A 26,471-nucleotide genomic window follows, 5' to 3' on the forward strand; every position below is an offset into this window, starting at 1 on the left:
CTCTGTAACCTTATTACCCTGAGAGACTTGTTCATATGATGTCAGTTCTATTTTAATTTTTTTGTTTGTAACAACTTTTAGAAAATCTTCAAGATTTCCTAGTCTACCGATTCTGTTAAGCAAACAAACCAAGGGTGAGGGAGGAAGAAGAAGAAAAGACTGAAAATCCTTTGGTACTGAGAAACGGTACACTGAGTGGTCCCTGTGGCATTCGTCTTTGGTCTGCACAGACTGGGTTCCTCTCCGACCCGGCCTTGTGTGTCATCCTGCTGCTCCACCAAGAAGAATGCAAAGAGGGCTAGGACTGGAAGCTGGTTTGGCTGCTTTGAGCCAGAGGAGGAAGTAGGGTACTCATGGGAGCCACAAAGTCTCTCAGCAGAGTCTTATTGAAAGATTGTTTTTGAAGTGGTATGAGGAACCTGTCAACCATTTTCTTGTAAGAGTCACAGAAATGATCTGGCTGCTTTCTTCTTGAAGGTTGCCCTCAGTAACCTGCTTCCAGTTAAATCTCTTCTTTGTTTTAGCCCTAACAAGTTTTTCTGGGCTGCCCTCAGACTTCAGACTTTATTTTCTTACCTTATGCTTTTGGGGTCTATAGATCTCATTTTTAAAATTCATCAATAGCAATGACAGGAAAGACAGGGCTACTAACTAATCTCATACCTGGGTAGGTTAGTTTCCTTGGAACTTTTATACAGAATCATCAGCCACCATTTTCTCAAAACTTTTGTGTGCAAAGCAACTACCTCATTCAGATGTACCCACATTTGGCTCAACTCAAGAACTCCACAAAAATCATTATTTAATGCACTGTCTTTTAGGGTTCATTGTATAGCAGAGCCAGTGAACCAAACAGAAGAGTAGATTTAGCATCCAATTTATTTTCTTTTAAAAAAAAGTCCTATTTACTATAAAAGTAATACACATTATATACAACTAAAATAAATGTTTTTCATTGTTTAGAAGTTAAATACTGTATACATGGTGCTTTGGGTGCAGCGGACACAAAGTACATTTTTTGGTTATAATTAGTGTTATCTAGAATCATAAACTTATAAAAAGGAAATGACCTTATGAGACTCTTAAAACTCCCTTGCAGTTGACGTTTTTGCCACATACTATCGCTGATCGATTTTCATCCTCAGCCTCTGCTTTTGACAATGCCAGCAATAGAGATTACTTTCTTTATTCCAGCCTTCTCCATCAAAGAATGTTCCTCAGACCAGCAGAAATGAAACTCAAGCCTAACATTAAACAAGAGAGCATTTAGATCTTTAAATGTTAAAATCTCCAGGCAGAGATAACTTATTTTAAAATTGTTTCCAGATTAACTCTGAAGCCAGGTCGAAACTAATAAGAAAAAGGAATGTTGATTTTGAATTTTTTAACCAAAGCAACTTGAAGCAGATACTTATGAAGTTATTGTGTGGTGAACCATAAAGTCAAAAGATTTCATGGATATTCATCTCGAGGGAATATTTTGATCCTAACTACTATTATCTAACATATATCAACATTGAAATACTTTTATTTTAAATATGTAATCACTACAAATTTTTTTTTGCCATGAGATTGTTAGTCCACAGTCAACATCTGAAATAAAAAGAGCAAGTTGCATTTAATACTGTAATAAGGGAGAGCTGTGCTAGCTAGGCACCATCTCTCTGAGCAGAGGAGACCAATTCCTTATACACGGTTTTCGGGAAGTGTGCAATTACCGGACTGGCAAACTTTTCAAGAGCATAGTGACATCGTCTGTAGAAGCATGATTATTTGGGTGAGTCTGTTGACTGGTTGTATATACTTGTATATGCTTGTATAATTACCACTCAGTTCAAGATACAGCACGTTTTCATCACCCCAGAATGTTCTCTAATGTCCCTACCTAATCAGTGTCTCCCAATAACTATTTCTCTCTCCGTGGATTAGTTTTGCCTGTTCTTGAATTTTATGTACGTGAAAGCATGTAGTACGTATTATTTTATGTCTAGCTTTTTATATTCCTTTCAACATAATGCATGTGAGATTCATGTTTTTGCACATATGAGTAGTTGCTCTTTCTTACTATGTAGTATTCTATTTTATGTCTATACCACAATTCATTTGTGTATTCTCTTGATAATGGACATTTGGGTCATTTCCAGTTTGGGGATATTATGAATAAAGCCACGTTGAACATTTTTACACATCTTATTTTATTAACAAACACTCATTTCTCTGGGGTCTATAGCTAGGAGTGAAATTGCTGTGTCATTATGGTACGAATTGTTTCGTTTTCGTAGATATTGCCAAACAGTTTTCCAAAGTGGTTGAATCAGTTTGCACTCCCCCAGCAATTGATGAGAGTTTCGGTTTCTCCACATGCTTGTCAACACTTCAGCTGGGCCCTGAAGAACGTAGAGGGGTTCCATTGAGGACGGAGGTAGACGAGAAAGAATGCTGGCATTATAGCGAGGGAGCAGAGTAAGCAAAGGCATAGAGACCTAGAAGTTAGGGGCCTGTTTGGAGTATAGGCTATATGATGGGTAGCAGCTGAAGATAATACTGGAAAGCTAGCTAGGACCAGGCTGTGAACTGTTTATTTCATGCTGAGGAATTTGGACTTTATCTTGTAGGTCAGGGGGAAACTAACAGTCAACAATACATATGTTTAGGTATTAGATTATAGAGTCTAGAGACATGGATATGGGCTTTAACTAAATGTATTCATTGTTTGGGTTGTTGTGTAGCTTATATTAATTTTAAGGATTAAGAAAGTACGTTAGTCATGTGCAAACTTAACTCTTCCACCATTTGTTTATGTTTGAATCTTAGGGAAACCTTTGGTTACAAAATACTGTCTCCATTCTGTGTGAATACATCATTTAGGTTCTACCTGGTGCTTGTGCCATGATACATATAAATGTAAACATGGCATCTGAGGTTTTAAAACAGTGCTTCATTTTAAGTGATCCGAAAGATCTAGAATGTGGCTTAAATTTTTAAAAATTAATTCAAATAGAAAGCTACAATTTAAAATGCCTCAGTGAAATGAGATTCCTGAGAATCCATCTGAAAATTAGCAGGGTCCTGGAAGTCCAGTTTGAAAAATAAGGAGGACTCTAGAGATAAGTGATAAATGGAAAGGAGGTTGGTTAGGGGAACGAAGAGTTTTGGCCCCGAATATTCCAGGAGTTTCCCAATGTCCTTGAGTATGAGATAAAGCAGTGGCAGAGTGAAAAGAAAAGCACACCATGGCAACAGCCCCTGTAGATTTGGGGGATTATCTTAAAGTTCTTTAGCCTGTGAGTAGGAAAAGACAGGCCACCACAACCTAGTTGTCAGAGTTGACACAACACGAGCTCTCGAGCAGTGAATCTCTAAATGCAGTTCGTGACCAACACCACAGGGAGTATGTCAGAAATGCAGATCCTCAACCTTGCCCCAGACCAGTCAGTCAGGAAACCGGGGTGGGGCCCGGAATCTGTGTCTTAATCAGCCCTCCCCAAGGATTTCTAAAACATGAAAACTGCTACTCTAAAAATGAGTTAAGGGTGAAGAATGAAACAGTCTGCACATACCAGAATTTCTAATGTAAAAAATTTCTACTTCTTCCTAACTTACCAACCATACCTAATTTTTGCATATATACAAACTTTTTGCTTATATATATTTTAAAAAATGACTATGAGAATATAATGCTTTAAAGAAACTATTCCTGGGGTGGCCAGTTAGCTCAGTTGGTTAGAGTGTGGTGCTAGTAACACCAAGGTTGCCAGTTCAATCCCCGCATGGGCCACTGTGAGCTGCGGCCTCCTTAAAAACAAAAATAAAAAACCATTCCTGTGTTGTGTAAGTTATCTGTTGCTTTTTTATGAATCTTATTTTATATTAGCTTGGGGATTTTATAAAGCCCTTGTAGACACAGGATAGATATGAAATACTTTTCTAGCACACTGGATTCACCTCTTCATCATTCAGAATTTGCTCCCCTTCCAGTAGGTAGATGTCAAAGGATGAGCAGGTGAGGGCAGGTCATCCCTAGGACAGAAAACAAATCAAAGCAATATTTCCAGAGCTTCCCTTCCTGAGGACTTTCTGCTGCTAACACTTGGAACATTTTTAGTACACAGACATTCCCCAATAGAGGAAGAGAGTTGAGAGGGAAGGTATAATCAAGTTAGAGAATCTGAGGAAATGAACACCTGATGAAAGGACGCTGCTAATAAGTTTTGAGTGACATTAGGTGGGATGAACACTGGTTGTTTGCTTTTTATTGAAGCAGAATTGAAGCTTCTATTATATTACCTGAAATTTTTGTCTCTTGGCAAAATCTCATAATCTGACTCTGAAGGAAATGGCTTTCTATTGCTTTGAAAAGGATAAAACAAGCCAAACGAGTAAATTCCTTAAGAAATTAAATTAAAAAAAAACAAACACTTAAAACCATTTTCCCCTAGAAAATATAATAAACTAAGAATTGAAAGAAAATGGAAGAGATTTTTTTACATATGACTGACAACCATTAGTATCCAGAATATATTAAGAGTATCTATTTTTAAAAAAAGATAAACAACATGATATAAAAATGGGCAATGATGGGGTGGCCGGTTAGCTCAGTTGGTTAGAGCGTGGTGCTGATAACACCAAGGTTGCCAGTTGTCAACCCCGCATGGGCCACTGTGAGCTGCACCCTCCTTAAAAAAGGGGGGGGGGGGCAACAAATTCTTCACTGAGTAAGGAACACCATTGGACAATGAGTGAACTTATGAAAAGATGCTCAACCTTATCATAATTCAGCAAAATGCAAATTAAAACTACAGTGAAATATAATTTCACATTAACCAGAATGGCCAAAAATAAAAACCCTGATACTAATCTCAACAGTTAGCAAGGATGAGCACCATGAATTGTCATGGAAGTTGGTACAACCACTTTGCTAGGTAATGTCAAACTATTTTCAAAGTTGAGTATAAGCATACCCTTCCCCAGTAATCCCATTCCTAGGTTTGAACAACTTGGAGAAACTCTTGTACATGTATACCGGGAAGTAGGTAACTAGATTGTTTATAGCAGAAAAATTGAGAGGGGAAGACCGCAAGTAACAAAAATGTTCATTTATACAAATGAATACTATATACCGTGTTTCCCCCAAAATAAGACCGGGTCTTCTATTAAATTTTGTTCCAAAAGACGCATTAGGGCTTGTGTTCAAGGGATGTTGTCCTAAAAAATCATGCTAGGGCTTATTTTCCAGTTAGGTCTTACTTTCAGGGAAACACGGTAGAAATGAAAGTGAAAGAAGTACAGTTCTAAGCATCAACTCAAGACAATGTTGAGTGAAAAAAAAGTCACAGAAGGGTACATATTGTGTAAGTCAATTTATATAAAGTGCAAAAAAGCCAAAAACGAAAAGTGTTAAGGATAGGTACATTTAAGGTAAAAATGTAGAGTCAGAATGAGTAATTCAGAATTCAGTACAATGCCTACGTCTTTGGGGGAGGGAGATGCAACTGGCAAGGAGAGCATGAGACTAATAGTAGTCTCTTGCTGAAGCTGGGAAATGCCCTCATTTTCTTCATTTTTTCTTTAAGCATTAGTATAAACATGCATTGTATGATAGATTTTTACTTTAGGATAAAGGGCAATCTACTGGAGTAAACTCTTTTAGTCACTCCAAGGAATGTTGTGTTCCAAACCTATAGAACCTGGGTGGCATACGCGTATTTATATAACATTGCCTTTCTTCCTACTATCTCCTTCCTATCATATTGTCCTTTATAGTGCCGCCTTAATAGGGTCACCATTGCATTTATGGCCCCCACTGGGAATACTTTTGAGAGTAAAGGGAAGGAATGCTCAAAATAATTAATATGTATTTTTTGAAATATGTGTTGACTAAGAAATTGGCTTTATTATATCCAGTCATGTGCTGCTTAACAATGGGGATAAATTCTGAGAAATGAGTCATGAGGCAATTTCGTCCTGCCGAACATCACAGAGTGCACTCACACACACCTAGATGGTACAGCCGACTGCACCTAGGTTATATGGTGTAGCCTGCTGCTCCTAGGCTACAAACTTGTGTATATGTTGCTATAGAAAACAACATGAGAGTAAATCGAGCACAAGCGAAATGATGCAATCAAGAGATGCAGTACACACAAGATGTATGAGGTTGCTTCTAACACAACACAACATACTGTTTTACAGCAAACTTTTTTTATAAGTAGAAAGAATACACTCTAAAATAATGATAAAGTATAGTAAACATATAAACCAGGAACATAGTTGTTTATTCATTACCAAGTATTATGCACTGTACGTAATTGTATGTGCTGTACTTTTATACGACTGGCAGCGCAGTGCATTTGTTTACACCAGCATCACCACAAACACGTGAGTAATGCATTGTGCTGTGACGTTAGGGCTGCTATGCTGGCACCAGGTGATAGGGTGTTTTCAGCTCCAGTATAGTCTTATGGGACCTCCCTGGTATCTTTGGTCAGTCATTAATGGAAACTGTGTTAATGTGGCTCATGCTTGTACTATACACTTCAGGAAATTACGTTACACCACATTAAAAACTTATTTTTATATTGATTGTCCAAACATTAAAACATAGCATAAACTAAATAGTTACCCTTGGTACATATTCATATTTTTTTAATCAGTTTCTTACCCCTGTCTTTCTCAAATACCATGGCATTGGTATTTTTATGAAATGAGCATTTTTTTCAAAGTGGTCTTAGTTTTTGTTTTTTTCCCCCCTAAAATTAATTGCCTACCACCTTCATTAAAATTGCATTTTATGGTTAATATATTTGAAAGTGCTGATATCTTTCGTTGAATCCTCTCTGTAGTTTGTATGATTTTTAGTAGTACTGAGAAAATTATTAATAATTAATCTTGAGAAAACACACTCAGGATATATGGTAAGCTTAAGTTGGAAGTACAAAGTGGAGGTTTATCAAACTTAGTGTTGACAATAATGATAATAATTTGTTTAAAATAAAACAAAAAATCTAGGATAACTGCTAAACTGATGAAGTTCCAGTAAAAAAGATATAAGCCAGACCTGTGTTGGGCAATTGCACAAAATGCCTGCAATTTAACATCTGCATAAGCACAGTTCTGTTAATTTGCTTTTTATTGGACCCACGTGGTTGCTAGTCACTAGCTGACAGACCTGTGGTGAATGTTTCTTAGGAAATGAAAACACATAAAAGGATCCATAAAATGTTACTGGTCTGAGATGGAAAATAGTTAAAATATTAAGTTGAGAAAACATGGGGGGAGGGCGAAGTAAAGGAAATACGAGGTTGGACAATTAAATTCGCAAACTCATCCTAGAAAAATTGGTACATACCTCATTGCTGAATATCACTATGGTCACCTTCAAAGTGCTCCCTTTGGGAAGCTATGCACTGACACCAGCGCCTAGTCCACCCTTCAAAGCGATTTTGGAACTCTTTCTGGAATGGCCACCAGAGCTGTCATCATATTACACTTGATGTCCTGAATGTCATCAAAATGTCTTCCTTTCAATATTTCCTTTATCTTCGGGTAAAGAAAGAAGTCATGGGGGTCAGATCAGGTGAGTAGGGAGGGTCTTCTAATACAGTTATTTGTTTACTGGCTAAAAATTCCCTCTCAGACAGTTCCGTGTGTTGTCGTGATACAAGAGCCATGAATTGTTGGTGAAAAGTTCAGGTCGTCTAACTTTTTCATGCAGCTTTTCAGCACTTCAAAATAGTAAACTTGGTTTGTCCAGTTGGTACAAATTGATAATGAGTAATCCCTCTGATATCAAAAAACGTTAGCAACATCATTGCAACAGGTTCGCGAACTTAGTTGTCTGACCTCATATATCCAAACTTTGAAGTATTGGGTGTGTTGCAGCCAAAAAAATTTAGCCAAATCACTAAGTTTAAGGATTATTTCTCAATCACATAAGAACATTTTATGAAGACAAAAATAATCCACATATATGGCTAGAATTTGTAGAAATATTTTATTTTTACTTCACATTTTTTTGTGGGACTTAAGTATCTTTGCCTGTAGAACAGCCCTACGGTATCTGGAAAGATGCTGCTTATTGAATCATCTCATAGCTATCTGTTTGGGAGAGATCCACACAGTGGAGAAATGGTGAAGGTCCTTTCCTATAATCAGACCCTCCTGACCAGTCCTGCCAATTAGTGGATGACATATCCCAGCATGGTTTTTAGTATTTTACTGAACATTTTCAGAATGCTATATTTTTTCCTTTAAAAATACATTTAAAAAATTTTTTTATTTCCCCTTTTCAAAAAATACTTTTTTCTGATGGCAAGAGGCCACTTCTCCCATGGGGAGTGTATTAATGTCCACCATATTAATATTGAGACAGAAAATAATGTTCTGTGCAATTTACAGTAAAACAACTGTACCTTAAACATAATGTGCTTAAGCAAAGTACTCTGGTAGCAATCAATTGAAAGCCATTGATGGAAAAAATTGTATTTTGACACATATTATAAGTTCTTTCCCCCTAAAACTCAGTTATCAGAAAATCTAAATTCTGTCAAGTAAACATTTTAATGGATTTGAATTTTATTCCCTTCTACCCCTCTTTTTTCCCCAGTTAATTTTTTATTTTTTTATTTTTTGTCAACAAATCACAAAAGGTAAAGGCATTGAATGATCCATAGAAAAGGGTAGTATGTGACATGGTCAAAGAATATATAACACTGGAAATTATATTTCACTTACCCTAATAGTAGATCTAAGAAGGTGGAGATGATATTTTAAATGTTTTTGTTCTTCTCTCCGTAGCTTTAAGAAAAAGTAGAAATCACTTCTGACTGTACCAAATAGCAAAAACTAAGTGCAAACCATGGCACTACCATTCCGGAAGGACTTAGAAAAATACAAGGACCTCGATGAAGATGAGCTCCTTGGGAATCTATCAGAAGTAGAACTGAAACAGCTGGAAACTGTTCTGGATGATCTTGACCCTGAGGTAGGTGCTCCCTAATGAAGAGAAATGAAATAATTTTTCGAATCCTTTGAAACTAAGTAGCTATCTGTGAGCAGTTAGCTTTTCTATGACTTTTCCCTGGCACTCCTTTATCCAAATCAGCTTTTTGTCTCATCTCGTTCCCCCACTTCTACCTCCATATCCTTACTGAGATGACTATGCTAAACTACTTTCTCCAACATCCTTATTTTCAAACGTCTCCTGAAATTTTCTCTACTGTAAGAAATCATTTCTCCCTGGTCAGGGAGGAATGTTTTTGGTAAAACGCAGCGGATGATCAGCTCTTTGACATATGCTGACCTCTGTGCCTCTTCCGAGCCGCTGTACCAGGACGGCTGCAGTGCAGAGTGTCTGGAAGGTTCTTTGTGACTTTGAATCTATAATTGTCACCTTCCTTTCTGAAAGATGCTGACCACATCGAGTAAGCTCCTAGTCATTGGTAGGGCAGACCTAAGTAGGCTCAGCAAGCCTGCAATGATGTGGAGCAGACCTGAGTATATGTATGCATGTTTTAATTTGCCAAGTGGATGTTGTTTGTCTTTTAAATTACACAGGCTAAGGTGGAGACCCTTGACCCATAAATTGTTATTCCCTGGTATATATTGGGGGGGACAGTGAGGGGAGAACCCTTAGGTTATGGCTACTTAACCTGAAGGTGTAATGCTTATTTGAGAGACTTTTATTTACAAGTTTCTTTATGCCAAGACATTAATTTTTAGTGCCTTTTAGGCTTGAGGTAGTTTGTTTTATAAAATTGTTCTTGTTACTACCATACATTCATTTCCTGCTGGGATGTTTTTAAATTTTTATTGAGAATTAAACTCCTGTTCTCCACATTACTTTAGCACTTGGATAAATGTATCAGTACCGTAGGTCAAATCCCTTAACGATAACTGTTATCGTAAAGAAAAGTTTTCGGCACACCTAAATCTGGGGGGAAATTCAGGATCACAGTGCTGTTTTGATCATGTCCCGGCAATACCTTCTACACGGAGTTCAGCCGACTAGGCCTATTTGAATCAAATGGTGGGAACCTAAGAGTTCATCTAGTTCACGGTTTCCTAACCTGGGCACTATTGACAGTTGGGGCTGGATAATTCTCTGTACTGGGGGCTGCCTGTGCATGTAGCAGCGTCCTGAGCCTCTACTCACCACATGCCAATGCGTAACCCCGTTTAAAACATACCTGGAATTCCGTTTTAATCAGGGGTGGTGAGGTGGCAGATGTGGAGACAACGGCCTTGAAAGAAAAGTGTTACTTCCAGTCCCCACCAGCAGGAGGCACAGCAAGCCACACGGCCACGTGGGGACGCACCTGGCTTGGTGAGGAGGCAGAAATAGCATGGAAGGAGCATGGCCTGGAGCCTTTATTGTGGTTACCGAGGGAAGGATGGGTGAGGCAGGGCGGGCAAATTTGAGTAAGTTTAGGACTGGCTGGTGTGAATAAATTCAGTGGACTCTGGGCTACAGGAGTGGCTTCTAGTTGTCCGGTGCTTAGGTGGTTCAGGGCAGGGGAAATACTGGTTTGTTGTGTGAGATAAAGGAGGTGGTTGGGGGTATAGGCTCTGAATTGGTTGGTTTTCATATGAAAGGCACACTGGTGGCAGGGGAAGTTGTTTTGCTACCCCTAGGAATTAACTATGGGAGGGGCAGTCTTTTCAGAATTAGCAAGGCCCCCAAGATGTCAAAGCATCGTAAAAATACAGAAAATAAAAAAAAACATGATTAATATGCCCCCCATACACATCAGTTGTGACAACCAAAAATGTTCCAGACATTGCCAGTTGTCCCCTGGGGGACAAAAACACCTCTGGTTGAGAACGTTGATCTAGAGTTTGGAAAACAAAAGTTGGGTGACTTGCTTCAGTTATTACAATTAGGGAGAGAACTGAGACTAGATCCCTCTCTGCCTGATTGATCCCTGGCAGAGGCTAGTGGTCTTTCTATTAAACTTTAATGAGTCCCCTTCAAGTCATATCCTGTGCTATAGGTCTAAAAGCTGACAGTTTAGATTTTCTTATTTGCAAATCCATGGCCTGCTTTTTGTATAGGGAGGCTTGACTTCTAACCTCTGGATTTATTTGCAAACTCCCTGACCCTGGTTGCAACACCCCCAACCTCAGATACTGTTAGTCAGACTAGAACAATGATGGTTATTGATAACATGCCACTTGTTGGGTGAAGTATGTGGAAAGAGTGCCGTTACGGATTAGGTAAGAAAAGAGGGCAAGGGTAGTAGCAGTTACTTCAGCCAGAGAAATACCACTGTAACTTACAAAGCCTCAGAAGGTAGATAAGAGCAGATGAAGATCAGGTATGGTACCTTGTTATATTTTGGAGGGCTGTTTTCCTTTCCGTATGCTGCTCTCAGTATATTTATTAGCTAACTTACTGCATTTTCTCAAAATGTCTATCTCCAAAAAACAGCCAGCCAGCTCAGGCAAAAGCTATTTTTTTCATTTCCAAGATAAATATGTTATTAAAACAAAATTCCACTGCGAGGGAGAAATATGCAAAGTTTAGTGGCAGTCACTTTAATGATATTTTTATCTGTGTAACTAATTATGATTCATTGACTTAAACTATACTTGTAATAAAGCTTGGATCATAGGTTTATAGCCTCCAAAGCCAGCTAGCTGTCATTTATTTTGTGGTCAAAGACTGTATTTAAGGAGTCAGGAGTCCAGCTAACGTATCGTTTAAAACCTGTATGTTTCATATGGGCCTGAGCAGGCAGATGGAATAAAGCAACTTCTTCATTACCACCAGGAAATAGCAATATGTACATGAATGCCTTTTTGATGGTGAAGGGCAGTAACTTTTATTGAAATTTGCCTTAATGAGCATTTTTCTTTAAAATTATTCTCAAATCTTTATTCAAGAGAGTACAACCTATAGATCCTAGGTACTATGCTAGGCTTAGGGATGCACGAATGAGCAAAACAAATGTGGTCTTTGCCCTCCTAATGCAGGCTGGTCAGAGTGGAGGGAGTTAGACATGAATCCCATAATCATGCCATATCAATGTAAGAGCATATAATGGGAAGTCAGGAAAAGCTTCCGTTGGGGGAATGGAGCTGCAGTCTGAAAAATGAGTAGCAGAAAAGGATGGACAGAGCATTCCAGGGAAGGCCTGTGACAGAAGGAAGCATATGGCAAGTACGACGGGGAATTAAGGGCTAGTGTGGCGAGAAGGGAGAGGGTGTGAGATGATGCTAAGATAACCTTGTTGGGTGGGAGTGAGGGATGCCGAATATCAGGAACGGGTCCTGGGTGACCCATTGGAAGGCTGATGTGATAATATGCCATCCCGGCTTGGGTCATAGTGTGAACCAAAGTAGTGGTGTTGGAGATGGAGAAAAGTAAACAGACGAATGAGTTTTTTTAAGAAGTCAAAATGGAAAGGATTTGAGAGTTGGTTGGGAATGGATTCCTCGTGTAGCTCTTGTCTTGATTTCAGAATCTAAGGGTAGAAACCTTGTGTTTCTTTTTTATGTTCCCATACACAATTCTGTATTACAAAAACATTTTGGTGCAGGGTTAGGAACAGACCTACTTTGTGTTTCATCTTTCTGGGTGAGCTTTCTGTGTAATGCGTGTTATTTCATGAGAACACAAAGGTGAATGGCATGGAAGTTATTATGGATGTCAGCAAATGGCCAAAGTTGAAGTGCTGTATTTTCTAGTAATAAAATGAATATTTGTTATTATCATTATCCATGTAAGATCATCCTTTGTAATGAAAAATTATCTTATAATACCTATGAGATGCAGCATCATTGCCAGTATTGAGTGACAGGTGTTGCAAAAGACGGTTGGCCCTTTTGTGTGACTTCTCTGGTTGCCTCCCGTTTTCCAAGCAGCGGAATACCTAGGGATAGTGAGACAAGGCAAGTTCACCTCTTTGGCTTCTGACAAGCAGAAGGATGGAGCTCCCATTGTCTCATCACTGCTTGCTATACCTGGGCTTAGTGAAAATTCAGATTAGGGACTACAGGAGATAGCTTTAATCCATCACCTCCCTTTAATCCCCCACTCTCACTTTATCAGTCAAAAAGACTGTAGCCATGTGAAAACCCAGGGACATACTTCTTACTCTGAGTATCTCAGAGTGCCTTGGTGCATGAGTAGCAATGACAGTGGTTGCTACAAATACATCCTAGGGCTGATACAGCAGGGGTACCAAAAAAATGTGTACACATGACTTGTAATCATCTTTTGTTAGCGGTATATATTGAGTCTTACACTTTTAGTACAATTATTTTCTTTCTTAAAATGTGTATGCACCTTTTTGGCACCCTCTGTATATGCATACATGCACATAGTGTACATGTGCACTGTATGGTGTACATGTTTTTATTATGAGAAAGTCTTTACAATGAAATAGAAGTCATTATGAAGGACTATGATGTATGTAGTTATTTAACATTCTTCTGTAATGGAATTGTTTTCTGCATATACATATATGCTGAGCTGTTATTAAGCATTAAAATTTTTTTTACCATTTTTACCATTTAATTATCCTTTTAAAAGTAAAGGGTATAGTAGAATGCTTTCTGAAGAAAATGTGTATGTGCCTATTTTAGTAGTAATCTAAGTGAATTCTACCTAATTTAAAATAAAAAAAGAGCTTTGGATCACTTTTACATTGCTGCCTTAAAATCCTGTAATGAAGTGTTTCATGCCTGTACCATATTCTAGTCTATAATTCTCTCTTATCTGGACAGTGTGTGGTAGCATCTAGCGTTGGTGTTCTTGGGGTCATAATGGCTGATTCATTCTCTTTGGTAGAATGCCCTTCTGCCTGCGGGGTTCCGGCAGAAGAACCAGACGTCAAAGTCAGCCACGGGGCCGTTTGATAGAGAACACCTCCTTTCATACCTGGAGAAGGAGGCTTTGGAGCATAAGGACAGGGAAGACTATGTGCCCTTCACTGGAGAAAAAAAAGGTAAACACAGAATTTTATTTTTTTTTAAGATTTTTTATTGGGGAAGGGGTACAGGACTTTATTGGGGAACAGTGTGTACTTCCAGGACTTTTTTCCAAGTCAAGTTGTTGTCCTTTCAGTCTTAGTTGTGGAGGGCGCAGCTCAGCTCCAGGTCCAGTTGCCGTTGCTAGTTGCAGGGGGCGCAGCCCACCATCTCTTACGGGAGTCGAACCGGCAACCTTGTGGTTGAGAGGACGCGTTCCAACCAACTGAGCCATCTGGGAGCTCAGCGGCAGCTCAGGTCAAGGTGCCCGTGTTCAATCTTAGTTGCAGAGGGCACTGCCCACCATCCCTTGTGGGACTCGAGGAATTGAACCGGCAACCTTGTGGTTGAGAGCCCACTGGCCCATGTGGGAATCGAACCAGCAGCCTTTGGCGTTAGGAGCATGGAGCTCTAACCGCCTGAGCCACCATGCCGGCCCTAAACACAGAATTTTGAAGTCATTTGCTAGCACTTGATTTTTCTTTTTATAGCTAGGTCTGGAGAAAATGATATTTTTAGAGGTACATCATTGGTAGCCTTAAAGATACAATAATGTTGACTTAAAAAATTGTTAGGTAATATGGGCACTTCATTTACATTTTTCATCAACTTGGCCTGTATGTTCCTTCCTAATGATTTGTTAGTGAGGTTTTATTACACGGTGATTTAGTTCTCTACTGTAACAAATATTGAAAGTGTACTGAGGTAAACATTTTAATTCACTAGTGTATTACAGAATGCAAATGGTGTCACAGCGCTGCTCTCTTCTAACTCCTGTCTTCACAGTTGAATGCCGTAAAATAATTCAGGCCATATTTTCAAAGACCCTTTTTAAAGGATATCCTACAGTCTTCGTTAGTAAGTCATAATTGTCAATGCTTCATAATCATTACTTTTAGGAAAGTTTTCTAATCCAAGTCCTTCCCATTGCAGATTTTGAGTTTCAGTAGCCTCAGTGGAGCATGAGTAGAGCTACATTTTTAAAGGTGTATACAACACTTAACATAACGTAGGTTAAGTTTCTCAGCTTTCAGTACAAGTTGGCCTAGAAGCCAGAGTCTACCTGCACTCTCATTTAGAACATCATGTGTGGAACACCGAGGAGTGGTGGCAGGAGGAGTAGTGCTGAGGATCAGCTCTTCCAGGCACTGTTTTTGCATCTGAATCCTGAGTCCAGCAGGAGGAGTGGGTAGAGCAGAGTGCCTTCTGGTGAGACTTCAGCATTTTATTTGGGAAGGAAGCGCTTCTCAAGAATTCGGCCACAGCTCTGTCACATGGCTACCCCTTAGCAGTAAGGGAAGCTGGAAACTTTATTTTAACACTCCAGCCTCTGGAGTAGAGGAAGACTAGTGAGTGACTTGCGTAGGTATTCCACAAGGTCTGCATCAGAACTTTTTAAAACGATTTATCATCGCCAATCTCTCTGCTCTTTCTGTAGATACCCCACCCCATTTCTAATTGAGAATCATGACCTGAGCTACTTTTATTAGTCATGGTTCTCCAGAGAAACAGAACCAAAAGGGTGTGTGTGTGTATAGAGGAATTTATTTTAAGAAATTGGCTCACATGATTATGGAGGCTTAGTAAGTTTAAAATTTGTAGGATAGGCCCGCAGGCTGGATACCGAGGGAGGAGTAGCAGGTTGAGTCCAAAGGCTGTCTGATAGGAGAATTCCTTCTTGCTCAGAGATCAGTCTGATTAGGACCTTCAGCTGATTGGATGAGGCCCACCACGTCATGGCTTTACTCAGAGTCCACTGATGCAAATGTTAATCTCATCCAAAAACACCTTCATAGAAACAAACAATATTTGACCATGTATCTGGGCACCATGCCCAGCCGTATTGGCACAGAAAATTAACCATCACACTACTGTTTGCGGTGGGAATGTCACGTTCCTCAGGTGTTTGGGGCCAGAAAAAGATTTGAAAATCAATACATAGTTTTGAAGTATGGAGAATCAAAAAGGGAGGCAAAAGCATCAGTTCCTTTGTGTTTGTCATAGAAAAGACTGCTGGCTATATTTTCATCTGTACAGCCATACTTATAACACTATTTATAGCTTCAACCCGGTTTATATAAGAATATGATTTTATGAGAATAAATATTGATTAATCACTTTTTACTATTATGTGTGTTTCAGGTAGATTCTGGGGGTATAATTAGGAAGAAGAATGGAGGCAGAAACAAAGGGAGAGAAATTTGAGAAAGAGAGATGGCAGAAAAAAAATATGGAATTTGATTACAAAAAATAAAAACAAGAGGTGTGAAAGAACTGCATTTGTCCTAAGCTGACCCAGAAAGCTTCCCAGTATGCTCTTGTTTCATAATCTCCAGTTACCTAGGAAAAGATCTTGGAGGATTAGAGGAGGTAGGAAAGAAAGTAGAGAGGAATTGTGGAAAGTAAGAACATATCAGTGTTGAGAAATGATAGAGCTGCGGAATATGGGTGACAAAAAGGAAAAAATGGTATATCCTTAACTATAGTGTAATAGTTTTGGTTTCCTTTTATATATTTTAATTCTTTTTCTTATTTCTCACTTTAGACTTTAGATGGGTATGAAATAAATGGAAGTAGTTGAATTAAAAATCAATTAATTTTGTATTCGCAATTAGTGGTTTTCTTTTTATAATACACTCAGTATTTTTATTGCCACTTTTAGCTATTGGTATCTGTTAAATACTATTTTATGGGCAGCTGTGATGTAGTGATTAAGACAGTGGCATTTTTTAAAATAATGAACTTTTTATTGAAATATAACATGTTTACAGAATATGCACAAATCAGGAGGATACAGATCAATGAATTATAGAGTGAACACACCCATGTAGTCACCACTCAGTTCAAGACATTCTTATCACTGCTAAAAGGTCCCTTTATGCTTCTTCCTAATCTCTGTTTTCTTTCTTCTTCCCAAAGATAACTACCATCATAGCTTCTAATACGATAGATTAGTTTTGCCTGGTTTGAAATTTATATAAATGGACTCATACATTCTGGGTATCTGCCTTGTCTGTTTCATACAAGTTTTTGTGAGAACCAGATTTATTAAAGGGTACAGTGAAATCACTATAAAAATCCTTCACAGTGTAATTATTGTAAAGGATCCTATGGTGATGTTATAACCAACCGAGATTTCCATTCTGTCATGGAGGAGTTGTCCAGAACCAGAGAGATAAGTTTCTGAGTTTCAGAAATCCATCTGGTCGAAGCAAATACTATCACCCTAGACTGGGTGGAGTCAAGATTTAAAAGCCACGTTACAGTGCCATAGACCAGAGGAAGGGCAAATTCGTCTTCAGCAATTAGGAACTTGGGTGGTAGAGCTCTACTTATAGCTAAAAGCCGACTCTGATCTTCTCAAATCCACCCTAAATTAGTTCGCCTTGGTTATCCATAGTTACTAATATGTCTTCCGTTCTTTGGGTCCCATCCCAAGATCTTTATCACATTCTAGAAGATCCTCAGAATAATTCTTCTACATCTTATTAGCACACCTCCCAATGGAGCTAAATGTGATTTCCCTCTTGGGCTCCGAAAATCCAAAAGCTTGTTTTTTTTAAGATGCCTCTTCCATGAGTACCTTTACCCTGAGCACCTAGGTTAAGTCTGAAATTTTTTACTTAATAGCTTATTTCACAGGAGATAGAGGATGCCTTCCCAGACAGCAGAGGTTAGTTCTTCATAAAACAGTTGGCAAGCCTACCTCTCATAAGAAACAAAAGCATTTTACTTCTTTGGGGTACTTAGACTAGTTAGCATTCGTAAAATGTGCCATTGGTCTCTAAACTAAATCATTTTTCATACGAAGATGACTGCTCTCAGAGTCAGTACTTGATGGCAATATTAGCTTTTTGTGCCGGGAATGTTATAGTGATATCACTCTGTTCCTTGAGCTCCTTCCAAGCTATACGCCAAAATCACATGGTGATCCTGAAAGTTATTTTTAAGGCTTGATCAGATGACTACTCAATTTTTTTAAAAGTCAACTACTTTCTCATATTCTGAGGCCTATTAAATGATTAATTATATTTGTTATTCTTTCACTTAAAGGTACACTGTCTTTCTGGAGTTAAAATTACATAGATCTGGCATGACAGGGAATCCCCATGAAACTGAAAATTGGATATTTCAGGATTTTTTTCTTTTGACCACAAACAAAAACTATATACTCATGTCAAATTTTGTCTTTCTAGATCATCTCAAAATGTTTTAAAAAGACCTGATACTCTAACAAGGACGCTTGAGAGTTATTATATATAGATAAATTACTAATTTCATGTTGTGATTTGTAAAATGATTGTTTAAGATTGTACATTTTACAGAATTGAAAGCATATGTCAACATCTGAGAAAAGGAATTAATCGTAATTAAGTAAAGTTCAAGGCATGTTTTCAGTGCATTTTGGGAACATTTTTTCTTACATCAGTAAATGTTCTGCTTTTAATAGTGTAGTTTTATTAATAGCAAAAAGGTATTAGGCAGCTAGTAAGGCACAGGTGACAAAATATGTATTAAGGATTGTTTTTAAGTGCATATTTATAGTAGAATCCACAAAAACATCTGTTAAGTTCATCTAAATCCAACCAGCTCATGGTTAAGAAAATTGGTATCAAGTAATCTTGGCAAAGATTAAAGGAAATGCCTTTCCTATGAGTCTACTATAGGAAATAAACCAAAGGGTTAAGAAAATTAAAACAATAACATAATTCCAACATATGTTTCTTTTAGTTAAAGATATAGTATTAAAATATTGGGAAGCTTTTTACCTTTCTCCTTGAAATTTTGCAAAATATGTAACTGAGGCATTGAGTGAGATATGAGTGAAAGAAAGTATTCATTCAGCTCTTTCTCATCCCTGAGAATGGTGAAAATGGAGAGTGCTAACTATATAGCTGATTATTATTTACCGTTACATCTTTACGTATCTTGAGTATTCTGTCTCCAAGATGGATAAGGCATGAATTTGACACTTGGAGAAATTAATTTGCCCCAGTCTTGAATATTTCTTACTAACTCTTGTTTTTGCTTTGCTTTGCTAGGAGTCTGCCTGCCCATTTCTAATATTACACCTCACCCTTACATAACCTAAGATTGTTTCCCCTGGGTGTCCCATATTTCACAGATGTATCAGAGCCATGCTGCACCCTGTTGACTACACTCAGGTGCCCCTGGATTTCCATTTGAGACGCTGACTCACCCACGTTGGGCTACTCCCTTCCTTGCAGAGCACAATTGCTCTTCCTATTTGCCCATGGGGTAGAGCCATCTGTGCTTTTTGTTGTTTTCCCTTCCCCTCCCTGAGAAAGGAATGCCCTTGGGTTTCCTTCCCAAGAATCTCATATACCCTCCCTGCTTACTAAAGGTGAATTTATCCAGATTGCCTTAAACTAAGAATTTCTCATATACCTTTCGAGCTATTTATTTATAATTACCTTAGTTTTCCAGAAAACTTACCCAGTCACTCTTTTCTGAAAAAGGCTTTCCTTACCTTGCTGAGTACATGATTTCTTTGGAGGAAAGGCAGACCTGATCCCTTAGTAAAGCAGAAAGATGGTGGTTATAACCTTCCTAAAATAAAATCAACAGGATTACGTAACTGCCTGTGGGCAATTGTTTTCCACTAAGTTCAAGATAAAGACTGGCTCTTACTTTTGTACTCATATCTTAGGAGTTTAAAGGTCCCTTACATACCTCCAAAAAGTGGTCTTCCCAGCCACTGAAGCTGATATTTGAAATGGGCTGCTTAAATTAGTTATGACATCTCTATTTCATTCAGACTGGTCATTGTATCTTTTGAATGATTCATTCATTACTCCTTTGGAGTAAGGGGTTAGCTAAAGGGATTGTTCACTGGCTCATGTTAAGACGTTGTTTTATGGGAAACTCTAGATAACCATACCCACTCTGGATGTTCCTTTCCCTCTAACATGTCTGTATATAATTTACATACTATAGAATATTGCTTTTAATTGTTCCAGAATCATATACTGTGAGGCTCTGTTATTAGGGTTTTTATTTTAATTTAAGATTGTTATGTCCTCTTGATGAATTGCCCCTTTTGTTATCATGAAATGACCTTCTTTATCCCTGGTAATATTCTTTACTCTGAAATCTACACTGTCTGATAATTAATATAGCCAACCAACCTTGCTTTCTTTTGATTAGTGTTAGCATAATGTAACCTTTCTGTTTGTCCCATCAGTTCTTGTTCTCTTGCCTCTTTTTATATCTTCCATGTCTGTACTTAACTTTTTGAGCATACGGACTATAATTACAATAACTTTCTAATATCCTTACCTGTTTACTTCATCACCGGTCATTGCTAATTTAGTTTTGATAGATTGTTTTTTCTTATGGATCAAAGTTTCCTGCTTTTTTGAATGCTAATAATTTTTTATTGGCTATCAGACATTAATTTTAACTTGTTGGATGCTGGATATTTTGGTTTCCCTACAAATATTCTTGAGTTTCATTCTGGGACACAATTAAGTTACTTGGTAACAGTTTTCTTTTAAGATTCTGTAGGTGAGATTAGTGTTCAGTCTAGGGCTAATTGTTATTCTGCTACTGAGGCAAGACCCTTCTGAGTTTTCTACCCAGTGCCCTGTGAATTACAAGGTTTTCCAGTTTGGCTGGTGGGAACAGGCTCTATTCTCAGCCCTGTATGAACCCAAGCACTATTATCTCTGGTATTTTCAGATTTTTTTTTTTTTTCCCTTGGCCCAAGGTGCTTTCATCACACATGTGTGGGTCAGTACTCTGCTGAATACTAAAAGGCCCCCTCTGCAGGTGTCCAGAGCTCAGTCTCTGTAACTCTCCCCTCTCTGGTGCTCTGTCCTGCAAAGGTTAGCTACCGTGTTTCCCCGAAAATGAGGCCTAGCCGGACCATCAGCTCTAATGCATCTTTTGGAGCAAAAATTAATGTAAGACCTGGTCTTATTTTACTATAAGACCGGATATAATATAATATAATATAATATAATATAATATAATATAATAAATAATAATACTAGGTCTTATATTAATTTTTACTCCAAAACATGCACTAGAGTGGATGGTCTGGCTCGGTCTTATTTTCGAGGAAACAGGGTAGCTGCCAAGATCTTTCTGGACCTGGGCTCTGTCTCCTCCGTGCACAGAGTTCACCAGGCTCTGCCTCGGTTCCTGTTCCCTATGCTGCAGCCTGGACACTTTCTCCAGGCAGTAAACTGGACGATCACAGGGCTCACTTTATTTCTCTCCTCTCAGGGGTCCCTGTCCTTTGTTGCCTGATGATCAGTGCCTTAAAAACTTAATACGTTTTGTCTGTTTTGGGCTTGTTTCAGTCATGTGGGTAAATCCTGTCCTTAATATTCCATCTTGACCAGAAGTGGAAGTCTCCAGAATCATATACTATGGATCTCCTATTTCCCCAACTAGATGATAAGCTTCCCAAAGGAAAGGATCTTTTGTTTACCTTATGGTGTTTTTCTAGCTCATTGTTTAGTATACACAAACTCACTAAACATTTATTGAATAAATATTTATTGATATTGAGTATTGAGCCAGTGTCATTGGGTCAAAACAATGCCTTTCTAGGATCTGCCCCTTCATTCTTTAGTTTGGTTGATTTGAGGTTTGTGTGCTTCCTGTCAAAAGGTATATCCCAAAGCCCCCTGTGGAGATTTTAGTGACCTCGTTGCCTTATGTCTTTTCTGAAACAAGGTAGCTTATAACCGTACAAACCATAAAATTAGCTAGGACCTTTCACCTCTGTAAGAGTGAAATAACTAAGAGCCATCTTTGTTTCTAGTTATTATACTTTTTATGTACTCAGCAAGGATGGGAGCTAAGACTAAGATAATTCTTAACTTTGTGGTAGCTATAACTTGATATCAGAGCAAAAGAGATGAGAACTAGTGAACAAGGTCCTGGCAATAAAATTGTTAACATGGTTCACAGTATCTCTTACTGATTTTGGAACAATGATTAGGATCTTGGCAAGATACTACTTTTTTTTTTTCTCTTGGCAAAAACATGTTTGGATAAATGCCATGCATTTAAGTTACTGTTATATAAATTCTTATCTTGGTTTCTTCTGTCTCCTTAGCTGCCATTTTATAGTTGCAGAAACATTAGTGAACTATTTTAACCTTCTTAGCAACCAAGAGTCATAGCCCTGTTTTTGTTTGTTTTGTTTCATTTGGGGATGAGGGGGCACGTCATTTCATACTTGTCTGAGAGATTTTTTTCTGATCTAGTCATTGCTTATTTTCATATTTCGCTGTGATGTAAAAAACTCATCTCAGTTTTTGAAAAATCCAATTTTGGACTTTGCTGTGTTAAATAAGAAAATTAAAATTATTTAGGTAGAAAGCTGTCTACTGAAGAATAAAAGTGAATATTTTCTCAGACATTATGTTATTTTTAAATAAATACAAACATTAAAAGTTGTAGGTCAGGCCTTTTGACCATGCTTCAAGGAGAGGAAAAGTAAAATTACATCAATACAGGATAACTCAGCCTAACCTTCTTCAGAGCTATAATTTTACAGATTAGTGTTAATCAACCTGAGTAAGTAAGAATCAGAATCGTGTAGAGAGCTTTTTCAAAAATATCCATGCCTAACTAATCTTCATTCCCTGAGTTTAAGAACGACTGGTATACATACTCGGGACTGTATGGTTGTCAGACCTCCTGGGTTGTTAGTTTTGGAAAACTTGCTGTGTATCTCTGTCTCTCACATATATGTATAAGAAATTCTAGGGGAAATAAGAATGAAGAATTAACAAGTAAGTGTATTATGTTTACTATATACCAGTTCAATTATATATATAAAATCATTTTATCAGAATGAGATTGAGATTTCTGTAAAGAGTAATCCATGATTTGAAAAAACACATCAGGAGCAAGATGATCATAGTAAAATGGAACACTAATCAGTTTGTTAATAGATGGTTTTGGGTAAAAAATACTGTCACCTTTGCACCTTTCCCTACCCTCTGCAAGTGTGTACTCTACATCATACCTCTGCAGCTAATAAAAGCCTAACATTTCCCTCATCCTGCAAGACATCGAGGGCATAAATCAAGTTAACCGTTATAAGGGAGATCTGTTTATCAGCATCTCATAGTAATTAAGATTTTTAACTTAATTTGAATTAGTCTTATATCAATTAAATTTAACACATATGTTTAGAAAGGCGTTTTCTGTCATATGGAATCGATCTAGCAGTCTGCTAATTATGCAATCCTCAGAAAACGGCTGATTTTGACTAAGAAGCACAAACACACTGTCTGGCTGAAAGTGTTTCAGAAAATTATCTTTTTTTCCCTCTGCATTTTCGGGGGCCAAACAAATGTATTATTTAGGAAGACCAAAAAACCCATTTTTATACATCAACCCCTTTTAGGTGGTGGTTTTTTCAACATCTAGTATTAAAACGCAATCCACATTGTAAAATTTATTCATTTACAGTATACAATTTAATGGTTTTTATTACGTTCTCAGAGTTGTGCGACTATCACCACAATCTTAAATTTGGAACATTTTTATCATCCCCAAAAGAAAACCCTGTCCATGTGCAGTTAATCTGCATTCCTCATTCTATTCCGCTTTAAAAACCACTAATCTACTTTTTGTCTCTCTAAATTTGCCTATTCTAGAAATTTCATAAAAATTGGATCATACAATATATATTTATGACTGATTTCTTTCATTTACCATATTTTGGAGTTTCATCCATGTTATAGCATGTGTCAATGCTTCATTTCTTTTTATGGATGAGTAAATATTTCAATGTATGCATGTACTGTATTTTGTTTATTTTTTCATCAGTTTCAATCTAAATGGACATTTAGATTATTTCCACGTTTTAGCTATTATGAATAATGTTGCTATAAACATTTGTGTACAAGTTGTTGTGTAGACACCTGTTTTCATTTCTCTTGGGTATATATATCTACTAGTGGAATTGCTGGGTCACGTGGTAAGTGTTTAACAATTTAAAGAACTGCAAATCTGTTTTCTAAAGTGGATACCCCATTTTACATTCCCACCAGAAGTATATTAGGGTTCCACTTTTTGCACATCCATGCCAGCACTTATTTTTCTTTTCTTTCTTTTTTTTTTTTTAAAGTAGGACTGAGAGGATTTTTCTTTTCAATTTTATTGGGAATATTGGGGAACAGTGTGTTTCTCCAGGGCCCATCAGCTCCAAGTCATTGTCCTTCAATCTAGTTGTGGAGGGCGCAGCTCAGCTCCAAGTCGAGTTGCCGTTTTCAATCTTTAGTTGCAGGGGGCTCAGCCCACCATCCCATGCGGGATTTGAACCGGCAGTTCATTGTCTTCAATCTAGTTGTGGAGGGTGCAGCTCACTGGCCCATGTGGGAATCGAACTGGCAACCCTGCTGTTCAGAGCTCCCGCTCTAACCCTGAGCCATATGGCCGCCCCTTTTTCATTTTGATTATAGACATCTTAGTAGGTGTGAAGTGATAACGTATTGTGGTTTTGATTTGCATTTCCCTAATGACTAATGATAGCATTTTTTCACATGTTGTTAGACATTTGAATATCTTCTTTGGATAAATGTCTCTTCAAACCCATTTTTAAATTGAGTTGTCTTTTTATTATTGATTTGCATCAATCAATATTCGATTTATTATAGATAAACTTTTTATATATTCTAAATATGACACTTGAAAATTTCTCCCACTCTGTAGGTTATCTCTTCACTTTCTTGATGGTATCATTTATCCTATAAAAGTTTTTAATTTTGATATGGTCCAATTTATTTTTTTCTTTTGTTATATCTAAAAAACCATTGCCTAATTCAAGGTTATGGAGATTTACTCATGTTTTTTTCCTAAGAGTTACAGTTTAAACTTTTACATTCAAGTTTATAATCCATTTTGAATTAATATTTGTGCATGGTGTGAGATAGAGGGATCCAGTTTCATTCTTTCGCATGTAGCTCTCCAGTTGTCCCAGTACCATTTGTTGGAAGGACAATTCTTTCTCAATTGAATTGTCTTGGTACCCGTAGAAATTCAGCTGACCATAAATATAAGTTTATTTTTGGACTTTCAATTCTATTTCACTGATCTAATTTTTTTTTTTAATGCACCATACACTCTCTTGATGACAATAGCTTTGTATTGAGTTTCGAAGTTGGAAAGTATGAGTCCTTCAATGTAGTTCTTCTTTATCAAGATTGCTATTCTGGGTACTTGGATTTCCACATGAATTTTAACTTCACCTTGTTACTTCATACAAATAATGAGCTAAGATTTGTTAAAGGCTTTTTTGAGTCTGTCAATCAATTTGGGGAGAGCCCCTTAGACTTTTGTATTCATAATACTAAACTTAAGTTATGTCTATTTTATCCTTTCTTACAAATGTAATTTTTTTTACTTTTAATTATCTATAACTAGGTTTTATATATACACATTAAAAGATAATTCTTACATGTATTACTGTTAAGCTAACCATGAAGAAATATGAAATAATTACTTTCTGTATTGTAAGAAAATATAATATTGTATAGGCTAAATACTTCTACAACAAAAATCTAGAGAAACTATCATAAAGAGGAGTGCCAGAAGAGGTACCAAACTATTTCAGAGCTGTATATAAAAAAAAAAAAATAGCAAAATTCTATATCACAGAATAATTTCCATAGCCCTTGGAAGTTTTGTTTTGTTGTTTTTCTGATGAGATTCATTTTGTATTTGTATTAGCAAAAATTTATGTATTGGGAAAAATTAGATATGAATAATACCTCTATGGAATGTGGATGAGGGTTATAAAAATAAACATTTTAGATTTTTATAATGCTTTAGATTCCATTGGTCCCTAGAATAAGACATGGGCAGCTATTCGATAGCTTACATGGTTTTATTTAGTAACTTAATGCTATAACCCAGTGATTCTTGACCTTGCCTGCTATGCATTAGAATCCCTAGAGAGCTTTTGAAAATCCGGATGTCCCATACAGCACACCGGACCAATTAAATCAGAATCGCTGAGGGTGGGACTCAGACATCAGAATTTTTAAAGTTCCCTGGGTGAATCCAATGTGTAGCTAACATTGGATTCGCTGAAAATACAGGTGAGACTTGGATTAGCTGAAAATACAGGTGAGACTGAGCTCAGGAAAATGTAATTATCCTGAAATGGCAATTAAAGGCATGCCATCTGAATTGTATGCCACTTTGATTATATCAATCTGTGAAAAGTTCTATGGAATTATCAGGATGTAATGATTTAGATTTGCCTTTGTCTCAAAACTAATAATAAAAGATTATTTAATAATCATCAGAACTCCAAAATTTGGTACTAAGAAGATCAATTATGCATACCACCAAATGGATAGGCATTTGAAAGGAAAAGTCCACGGCTGAAGAGTTAAGTTTGAAAGCCACCAGTTTATTGGGAAAAGCACTGTGTTGAGCGTTTAGGAATCTGTGTTCTAGTGTTAACTTTGCTATGTTACTTTGAAACAGAGTATTTAAATTAT

The 26,471-nt window shown here is 37.4% G+C and overlaps 1 protein-coding gene and 1 long non-coding RNA gene across 2 annotated transcripts in view; one reads left to right on the forward strand and one right to left on the reverse strand.

The window, feature by feature from the left end:
* The window catches only part of TMOD3 (tropomodulin 3), a 63,719-nt gene that overhangs the window by 14,358 nt on the left and 22,890 nt on the right, over positions 1-26,471 (forward strand). Inside the window, exons 2-3 of the mRNA XM_019730629.3 lie at positions 8,797-8,983; positions 13,793-13,949. Of these exons, the coding sequence (XP_019586188.1) occupies positions 8,858-8,983; positions 13,793-13,949 (283 nt within the window). The 5' untranslated portion in view covers positions 8,797-8,857. The remainder of the gene's footprint in view (positions 1-8,796; positions 8,984-13,792; positions 13,950-26,471) is intronic.
* Positions 1,496-8,864, reverse strand: LOC141570587 (uncharacterized). Its single transcript, XR_012494752.2, has 3 exons — positions 8,734-8,864; positions 3,946-4,020; positions 1,496-2,439 (listed from the first exon to the last, which is right to left on the reverse strand). It is a non-coding gene; the product is annotated as an uncharacterized LOC141570587 (long non-coding RNA).

Source organism: Rhinolophus sinicus, chromosome 3 (genome assembly GCF_057876585.1).
Source record: "Rhinolophus sinicus isolate RSI-liver-muscle chromosome 3, RSI-T2T, whole genome shotgun sequence".
Lineage (NCBI taxonomy): Eukaryota > Metazoa > Chordata > Mammalia > Chiroptera > Rhinolophidae > Rhinolophus > Rhinolophus sinicus.